At 40.3% G+C, this 9,774-nt stretch overlaps 1 protein-coding gene across 2 annotated transcripts; it reads left to right on the top strand.

Annotated features, from left to right (window-relative positions):
- The first annotated feature begins 4,342 nt into the window (after positions 1-4,342).
- On the top strand, positions 4,343-8,628 carry klf17 (Kruppel like factor 17). Of its 2 annotated transcripts, XM_029454239.1 has the most exons (5): positions 4,343-4,364; positions 5,147-5,679; positions 6,167-6,248; positions 6,359-7,448; positions 7,570-8,628. In XM_029454239.1, exons 3-5 carry the CDS (start codon positions 6,186-6,188, stop codon positions 7,743-7,745), a joined length of 1,329 nt encoding a protein of 442 aa, XP_029310099.1. In that variant the 5' UTR covers positions 4,343-4,364; positions 5,147-5,679; positions 6,167-6,185; the 3' UTR covers positions 7,746-8,628. The 2 variants fall into 2 exon arrangements, with proteins under 2 accessions (XP_029310099.1, XP_029310098.1); XM_029454238.1 differs by lacking the exons at positions 4,343-4,364; positions 5,147-5,679 and having other exon boundaries at positions 6,025-6,248.
- Positions 8,629-9,774: the final 1,146 nt, after the last annotated feature.

The raw sequence follows: 9,774 nt of genomic DNA on the forward strand, positions 1-9,774 counted from the left end.
TTGGATGAAGGCCCAGATGGTACAAATGCAAATGTGACCAAACCGACCAAAACATTAGATCAATTAATACGAAAACACCATTGATTTATATAATTAATAGTGTTAATAAGCCTACGGTGTATCAATTCAAATGGTGGTGTTGCCTGTGGGGGTATGTCACACACAAATGTTGACAACCACTGTGACGGCTTCTCACAGATCCTGCTTTCATATTTGCTTTGATGTTCAGATGTTGTGTCTTGCATGCTCAGGCAAATGTAGTCTACTGTACAATCACTGTCATTCTCTCATTTAGTAACATTTACAGAAGCTACACATTGTTTTTTGTGTTCATGTCCAAACCTTAGCTGTGCTCAGAACAGCCAGGAGCATTCTACTTAGTAGCATATGGACACACACACACACACACACACACACACACACACACACACACACACACACACACACACACACACACACACACACACACCCAACAAGAAGTCCCAACAGGTGGAACCGGTAAATGGCCCTTGAGGTAATTAGTGGGCTGGTAGCAGGAACGAAGAAGACACTCAGTTCTTGCTACAGGCTGATATGGAGAAATAAAGAGCTGAAACCGAGACAGAAAGAAGTGAGACCGGTTCTTACCAGTACACTTGAATAAAGTGCTAGATCAGGTATAATAACAGCTGCTAGCATTATTTAGGATTTAGCTGATCAAAACCAGCTCCTCTGCTTTTTATTCAAATACGTATACGTAAGGAGGTTTTGATAAACTATTACACTTTTTTTTTTACAGCAAGAACATAGTCATACTATTCGGTTAAAATACTTTTTTGAGGGTTGTGTGCATGTATTTTATTGCCATATCCTCAAACTTTCTGCTCCTATCTATTCATCAAGGCAACCAAGACCATGAGCAGCCCAGGCTATTTTCTGCTGCCAAGCAAAAACCTTCTGACAATTCTATTGAAACCACTCGACTGTAGAGCAATAGGGGTCGGTTATTGTTGTTGAGACTATCTGAGGACAATGCATGTAAGTTACCCAGGAGGTATATGCACATTCTGTAATAAAAAACATGGCTAGATGGCTAGAGGCAGATCTGATCACTCAAACCATTATCTGAGGTGGTTTGGGATCCATTTGACCACATAGCTTTTGGAGTGTAAACGCTCATGCGTCCTGATGCGTCCCGACATTGACTGTATATAAGAAGTGGACATCGTCCCCGTGACATCAGCCATTAGTTTTAGGGCTACTGTTTTGAAGCCCCCAAATTCTGTATTTCGGCCATCATCAACTGTGACATGAGAGGGTGAACTTTGACATACCCTACTTAATCATCTATTTTACTCTAAATGGGACCAACATTTACAAAATGATTGAAGAAGACTTTAAAAGTAGCTATTGAGATCATTAACTCGTCAGGAAACTGTCAATCTGTCAAAGTCAGAAGTAGGGTCATTTTCTCATAGACGTCTATACAATCTGACTTCTTTTAGCATTGCAATTAGAAAGAATACAGGTTTGAGGCATTGACTTTACCTTACAGACCCGGAGGTGGCCACTTGGTCATCAACAAGGAAGTAACAGTAAACCATGACATTGAAGACCCAGTCTGTATTGTTTTGATATCTTCTGCGTAAAGTGACGTACCTAGAGCTGTCCTCTGTGATCAGATCACCGAAGGCCCATGTTAATGTGTGAACAGGGCCTAAAAGTAATGATTGCTGTAAAATCACTTTTTAATCCATATTGACAAACCATCAGACCAACCATGGACTAATGATAGGTAAAGGATACAAGATTAATTAAGTTAAGAAAATTATGCATTTACTCTGTTTGTCTCTCTTTACTCAGTGGCTCATCATTACCATCCCAGCTCCTAATCACGTCTGATCCTGATCACACACGCAAGACCCGTAAATAAGCCAACATGCTGCTAAGTATGTGGCACCCTGATCTCATTAGGCTAACGGCTAGCTGCTAATGGCTTCATTAGTGCTGAATGCTACTAAACCATTTAGCCACAGTGAGCTTTACCTACTGGAAGAAGCTGAGCCATTTAACCATTGGTAGCTAATGATCTTTTGTTTGATATAACAAGTGAGTTAATTAGCATAGGTGATCATGTTAAATTTGCCACATGATTTGATTTGCATGTTCTGGATATTTTTGTTTGGAATTGTCCAGATTTCAAACACAATGTACATCAATATGGTTCACCATTTTATTTACAGTATCTGTAATGTATGAGTAAGATGCTGTATTTTCTGCCAGTCTTACCCAGTCATGTCCAGTTCGGTCACATTAAGAGTCTTCCACCCCTGCAGTCAGACTGTTTGACACAACAGGCATCAAAGTCTGGCCTCAGGAAGAGCAGAACTACTGATTACAGGGCCTCAGGCCGATGTTATTGCTACTCTTTCTTCCCATGATTCTTCTCATTGATTCACGTTTGTTCTTAGCCTACTTCCTCTACTCCCCACCTCCTTTTGTTATCTTTCTAGAAGGTAGCTAGCCCATCTCGGCACTGTAGTTTTACTTTCTGTTTTTTCTCTGTAATCACTTTGTTGGTTTTTCATGCCATGCAAGGCAGCGTATTTATCCAAGATAACAGCTGGGTTTCCCCCAACTTTGTGGGTGATGGAGGATAATGGCTGTATGTATGTATGTATGTATGTATGTATGTGTGTGTGTGTGTGTGTGTGTGTGTGTGTGTGTGTGTGTGTGTGTGTGTGTGTGTGTGTGTGTGTGTGTGTGTGTGCATTCATCCAACTGTTTGAACTGTTTAATACTTTAAGCTAACTCTATTTCAACCAGTAGTTTTTGCTAACTATTTCAACTCATTTATTTCAAACATTTATCCATTAATTTGAGCTATTTCAACCGTTTAGGCTATCTATTATGTTAGCTAACTATTTTCAAATGTTTATCCATTAGTTTTAAGCTAGCTAACTCAACAGTTTGAGCTTAGCTATTTCACAATTTAGCCATTAGCCTACTTTTAGCCAACTATTTTAACTGTTCATATATTAATTTTAGCTAACTATTTTAACTGATATTACTTTTAGACATCCACTCAAAACATATAGGCATTACTTTTAGATAACTGTTTAGACCACTGCTTACATGCTAACTAGCCTACTTTTCACATAGGCCTGCTCAACAGCAACACAGACGTTCGGGTGTTACAGCTGACTCAATCTGTGGTTGTATTTTTCAAACTAATTTCTATTCTTATTAAATTAGTTAAGATAGTACATATTTCCTTGTACCCCCTGCAACTGCTGAAATAGCCTACCCCTGGTTGGGAAGAACACAGATGGAGAGAATGGGTTGGAGTAGCCGAAAACCACAGACACTTTATTTACCGGTGTGTTAAAATCAAAAAGAAGATTTAAATGAAAAGCAACAAGACATCTGATGAATGAAGGAGACAATTGACTAAAACGTATTTTTGCTAAGTGTTAAGTAACCTTGGGCTTAAGTGAACACAAAATAGAATACAATTTGAGACTTTAAAATGAGAAACACAAACAATTGAACAGGACAAACCGCTTCTTTTATCTTTACTTGGAAAACATTTCAGTGTATCCTCCAGGATGAGATGCCTTGGCTCTCTGTCCATCTGCTTAACTGTAATCTTAAGTAATTGTGTTTAGAAAACACTTGAGCTAAAAGACTTCCTCCCTTTCAGAAAAGCAAGTCACAAAAGGAGAAACTTGAGCCCAGGGCGATTCTTTATCTGGACCTGTCTCTCTATTCTTAGTTGTTATTTTACATGACCTGGGTTTGTTAAGGTCTTTGATGAAACAAGATAGAGGATAGTTTTCTCTGTGGGGGAGATCATAGCATTTTTAAGTGTGGTCTAGTTTAGTCCTTAAATTATATTTCAGTATGTGGATATTTTCCAGGATAGGGCCTACTAAGACAGAAAATCTCTAACAGTCTTAGTCAATAAGTTCACTAAAAACCAGGCAAAGTGTAGGCCTCAAGATGAAACCGCTTCTCAGCAGGTCAAACCCAAATGTTCTTAAATTAATATTTTTGAAATATGATAGTTGTCCTGCTCCATGCGTGTGTATATCCTCAGCTAAGCATGGTGGTGGTGCTTGCAGAGTGCAAGTAGAGGAAGTAAGTGTCTAGTTTTTCCTCAGGAAACAGAGTCCATTTCCACTTGGCTCGTAGACAGAACCGGAATTTGATTTGCGTAAGCCCAGCAGTTTAAAAATAACGGAGTATAAAGGCAGAGAGCTTCAGCAGACTGCCATTCACAGCACCTGCAGCAGCACAGAGAGGAGAACAGACAGAATTATCTGAATTAGTTTATTTCGCTTTGTTGCCGTTTTGGGGATTTAAAAATCTAACGAAAAATCTAGGTTTGTATTGTATCAAAAATGTCTCCTAAAAACATTTTAGCCAGTTTATTTTAAATGTTATTTCTTCATTTTCTGTATGTGCGCAAATAAGAATGATAAGCACTAAAACCATCAACTTTTTTGTATTTACTTCTACTTACTTAACATTTGATGAAGGTGTCAAAATACAGAAAAGTCCATTAGACATGGGTATTACACCAAAAAAGGAAATGTTTTAATGGCCTATGTTAAATGGGCCATTCATTAACAAATATATAATCCTTTTGTTTTTCAAAGTCGTTCAGAGACACATAAATAAACAGTGTGTTATCTAGAGAGGTTTGACTGCTTGTTAGATCTCTTATGTACAAACTACTATTACATACTACAAACATACTATTAGAAAACATGTCTAATTATGGTCATTATATTTGCTTCTGTTTATATGGTTTGTGTCGCAATTGAGTTTAAAAAAACACTAAATACATTCTAGTGGTCAGATAGAGTGATGACATAGCAGTTGGTTAGGTTTTTATTTCTGCATTTGGAGTTTTTAGAAACCTGGAAGTTTCTCTTTTCTTTTCTTTTTAACTGATTCCTTTATGTTTTTTATTGGATACGTTTTAATATTACCACTTTTAAGCCAACCAATTAATAAATAAAAAATGACTTAAGTATTTCCCCCGCCATAATATTTATTCATGTAACCTTATTTGGGTTTTTTTGAAAACTTTATAAGACTGTTCAAATAAACCAGTTTTTTTTTGTAACTATTTTTTTTCCTGTTGGTTGTTCTGTTTCAGCTCTCCACCACCGACACCCATCCACCTGTACATTATCATTTGACTGCAAGGGGATTTACGGAGATGCTGGCTGGGGGAAGATCATTAAGAAACGTGTATTATTTTGTTGACATCCAGATTAACAGGTTGTTTCGATGAGCCACCGCTTCACACGTTCGTGTTCGTGCAGGGATCAACTCGGGACAAATTAATGATGTGCTAGAGAGTGACTGTGCGTGTGTGTTTGAAGAAGCTGTGGTGAAACTTTGCCAGACATTTCAACTGTGATATAAATTCACTCTGTTGTGTTGAATGGAAGAACATTCTGACAGCTCGGACATATTTGCATTCCTAAACTAATATTTTGTTTTTAAGCTATTTTAAGAAGCACGTGTAGTCAAACAGTACATGCCCAGGCAACTTGGATGACATTTTACGCACTGAAATTTCGACTTTACAGCAGTCCCTGCGTGTTGCCAGGTTTAGTGTCGCCCCCTGTACCTGCCTCAAGGGAAATGTTTGGTTTCCCCATGAGAGAAATTGCAGCAGTGGAGGTAAGTTGTCTTACTCAATGATGACAATACAGTTGAGGAAAGATGTGTAGATCTTTATGAATAACCCTGTGGCAAAAGTTGAAAAAGCAGAACGTTTAGTTTCATGTGTGTGTGTTATAAAACGTGTCTCTAATCTACAACGAATCAGAGATACAAAGTAATGCTCAACCAATTATTTGTACGAAATCATGGATGATCGTTTTAGTCATGCTTTATGCACTTACCTGCTTGACGCACCTGAATGCCATTTTATTTATGTTTGTTTGCACTGTTGGTTGCCGTGGGGGAGGTGTGTGTGTTGTATAAGCTCCACCTCCCGGTATTGGGAAAGGAGGCTATAAGAGGTCCGTCAGCTCTGTTGATACTCACATTCTGAATTCTTGAACGCTCCTCAACGTTACCTAACAGGCGCTCCATGGACAGAGAGCAAAGTGTCTGTTCTCGTTTACAGTTTTAAATTCTTTTTTTTCATCGTCTAATCGCTCAGCATTGCTGTGGCTGAAGCAATGATGCCCGCCATAACAACGTTTCCAAGTGCCCAGGCGATGGAAGGAAAACAGTTCGTTAATGTAAGTAGAGAATTTTAAGTTTACGTTGTGGGTTTTTTAAATTGTAGATTGAGTTCTGATTGTTGGTTCTCATTAGAAGCTTTTTCTAACTTAAATGCTCTCTCCTACAGATGTGCAAGGTGGGTGCAACAGGTGGCGCAGACAACCCGCTCATCGAAGTGGAGTTCAGCATCGTGCAGTCTCCTGCCTTGATTCCCAAAGAAGAGGACGAGCTTGGGAAATTCTTAGACCTCGAGTTCATTTTGTCCAACACCATCAACTCTGAGGTTGTGAGCAACAACGGGAACATTTCTCCGTCGCAGCAGTGGGCGTACTCCCTGCCGGAGTCACCGGAGAGCTGCAGCGGGAGTTCTGTGCCAGACTGCAGCGACCACCCTCCAGCTCACCTGGCCGCACAGAGCTACCACGGCATGGTGACATACACGGGCTCGAGCCCAGTTCGCAGTCTCATGGCGGAGCTTCTCACACCAGAGATCAGCTACCCGGGGGAGAGTTCACCGGAGAGCGCAGGCAAGGCGAGAGACAGGATGGAGTACACCGAGCTGCGAGCGTTGAATCCGGTCATCATTCCAGCAAATTCCGTTCATCACCAAGTGGCCACGTCTCCTCCACCGCTTGGATACAAAATTAAAACTGAGCCTGTCGATGAGTCGTGTATGATGGCTGGTGGTGGTGGGGACTTTATGGGACACATGTATGAGAGGCATCAGATGCGCTCCGTGCACCAAGCAGCTTTTACGCACCACCAGGCTACAGTTCCAGGTGCGTTGCAGGGATTCGGTGCGCATCACATGCAGCACTCAGCACATCAGGGACGCACATCCTGCCATTTGGCGCAAATGAACTCTTATCCTAATCAACACCATCTCCACAACCAGTACATGAACTTGCCATACCAGCCGCAGTACGCGCACCAGAGTATGGCGCAGTTTCAAGGGCAGTACAGCATGCACAGAGAGCCTGTTCGTGTTCACCACCAGCAGCATCCGGCTTCTGTGCAGGGGGTGATTCTCACTCCTCCCTCGTCACCATCGTTGCTGGAGTTTTACACACACGATGAGGCGGGGAGCATCAAACAGAAGCGAGGCCGCAGGTCGTGGGCCAGGAAGCGCGCCGCGACCCACAGCTGCGATTTCCCTGGCTGTGGAAAAACCTACACCAAGAGCTCTCATCTTAAAGCTCACATGAGAACACACACAGGTGAGAACATTTTCATCTTAAATCTATTTTAATTGTCAGTTGTTCACTTATTTCGTTTATACCTGTTGTTCATGCATTTGTTGTTGGAAGCCTGTACATCTAACACTACCTTGTGTCTCAGGTGAAAAGCCCTACCACTGTAACTGGGAAGGATGCGGTTGGAAGTTCGCCAGGTCAGATGAACTGACCCGTCACTTCAGAAAGCACACCGGACATCGACCTTTCCAGTGTCACATGTGTGAGCGTGCGTTCTCCCGTTCAGATCATCTGGCTCTCCATATGAAGAGGCACATGTAGGCCACATTAAACTTTTGTATCCACCATGGGGTCATGCCTGGCGCATCCCAGAAGAAGCACGAGTTGGCTCCTCACTGTTGGACATTTTGTGCATCTGGCCCAAACCAATGAAACAAATTGTCCCTGTAGGGATCTTAGTATATGTGTGGTAGAGAGTTTAAAGCAACCACACATTTATTCCTATCGGATCTTTTCAAGGTTTTTGAAAAGTCAAGTGCCTGAATGAATGCTGGTGTTTTTGTACATATATAAACTTTGGCTAAATTATAGGAGTGTGTATTTAAGACATTTCCTTACCCTGTCTCTGAAATAAGTTATTGTTAGTGAGTGCCTTAACACAAGTGCATATTTGCTTCCCAAACAGGGAAATCTCACTGTGGGCAGGACCCAGAACTTTGTACATAATGTAAATTGTATTTTTGAAAGTTTACATCTTATGCCTTTGATACTACTCAAATCAGGTCAGGGTTTTTATTGACAATTTGTCATTCTACTTTCTTATGGTTGTTGTTAGTCTACAATCGATGTTATAGATTTTCTAAGCATTTTAGACTTTTTCTTTGTGCTGTGAAGTTTTCTTTGAGCGACGCTAACAAATTCAGGTACTAAAGCTCATTTTTAGTTCCATTTTAAGACCCCAAACATCAAGTCCAACCTCACTTCCACTCAATTCAACAGTTATTTAAAGTGCAGCGTTTTCTGGGGACATAACACATGTATTTTCTGAAGATGTGTTTTGTTTTTTTGAAGAATGAAGAAATCCACTGCAACCAATGGTTGATCTGCTGTACTTGAAACCTAACTCAGATGTATACTTTTTCAACAATGCAGTTTTTTTTATGTGCTTAAGGGCTCAGAAAATAAAAGTACTTTTACAAATATATATCTGTCATTGCCTCTTTCGCTCTCACACAATACATTTTATATCTAAATCGGCTTTCAGTTCATGCAGGGCTGCTGGCACTGATATTTCATTATTTAAATTTTACTCTCAGCACTGCATGGAAGAAAAGACGAACGCAACACATGTTGGAAACAAAAAAGCTTAGAAGCTAAGTGTTTCACAACGTAATTGTCTGCTTGCATCACAAAGTGATTGAGATCTCACAATTTCAGCATTTTATTGGACAATATGATTTACAGTCTACGACGAGGGAAATCTCTGTTGTGCATTTACATCCAACAACTGCAAATTGCAGGTGTAGTTCAAGGGTCAAGGTCATCTGTCTTTACATGATCTATAATTTAAATTTGTCACAAAGACAATAAGCATCATGACAAGTGATGTTATGAGAATAATATGCATGTTCAGGTGCCTCTTATCACTGCTTATAAAAGACTGCCCTCTAATGTTCGTTTATATAATAACATCAATTCTTATCCATTAGGCCAGGGGTGCCCAAAAAGTCGATCGCGATCGCGAGTGTAGTGCGGGTAGATCGTGCACCGTTAAAAAATATACATATATATTCCCCCAACGGAACCCCGCGCCCCCAGAAATTCAAGTTTTTTGTTTTTTTCTCACCACCGTTTCGCTCCCGTACACACACTTAAAGTCAGAGACAGAGCGGAGGAAAGGAGAGGACAAACCGCCGAAAGCACCCCCCGCGCCCCTCTTTTTTTAATACAGGTAGATCACTTGGACCTGGTCATTTCAAAAGTAGTTCATAAGCACAAAAAGTGTGGGCACCCCTGCATTAGGCTGTTTTTACCAGTGGCTTAAACTGTTGCATGTGGAATTAACTAAATTATATTTACTCTTGTTACTGTAATAACGTTGTTTTGGTGGTCATGCATGTGTGTTTTTTGGGTTTAGGTGTGTGAAATTAATAATCCATCAATCACTAGCTTTACTAACTTTACAAGTGGTGCAATTGGTTATGCAGCAGTGAGATTTAGCACGCAAAGGCCAATAAAAACAATAAATGCAAATACTCCAATACCAATAAGTTAAACTATTGTGAAAATTACTACCTTTTTTTTCCAATAGTTTAGAAACTGAAGGGAGCAGAATGTTATTTTTTTGTTA

The sequence above is a fragment of the Cottoperca gobio genome, chromosome 17 (genome assembly GCF_900634415.1).
Source record: "Cottoperca gobio chromosome 17, fCotGob3.1, whole genome shotgun sequence".
Classification (NCBI taxonomy): domain Eukaryota; kingdom Metazoa; phylum Chordata; class Actinopteri; order Perciformes; family Bovichtidae; genus Cottoperca; species Cottoperca gobio.

Coding starts and splice junctions, on each gene's coding strand:
- klf17 (XM_029454239.1), top strand. CDS start 6,186: ATGATGCCCGCCATAACAACGTTTCCAAGTGCCCAGGCGATGGAAGGA. Junction 6,249..6,358: donor AAGGAAAACAGTTCGTTAAT/GTAAGTAGAGAA, acceptor TCTCTCCTACAG/ATGTGCAAGGTGGGTGCAAC. Junction 7,449..7,569: donor TCACATGAGAACACACACAG/GTGAGAACATTT, acceptor CTTGTGTCTCAG/GTGAAAAGCCCTACCACTGT.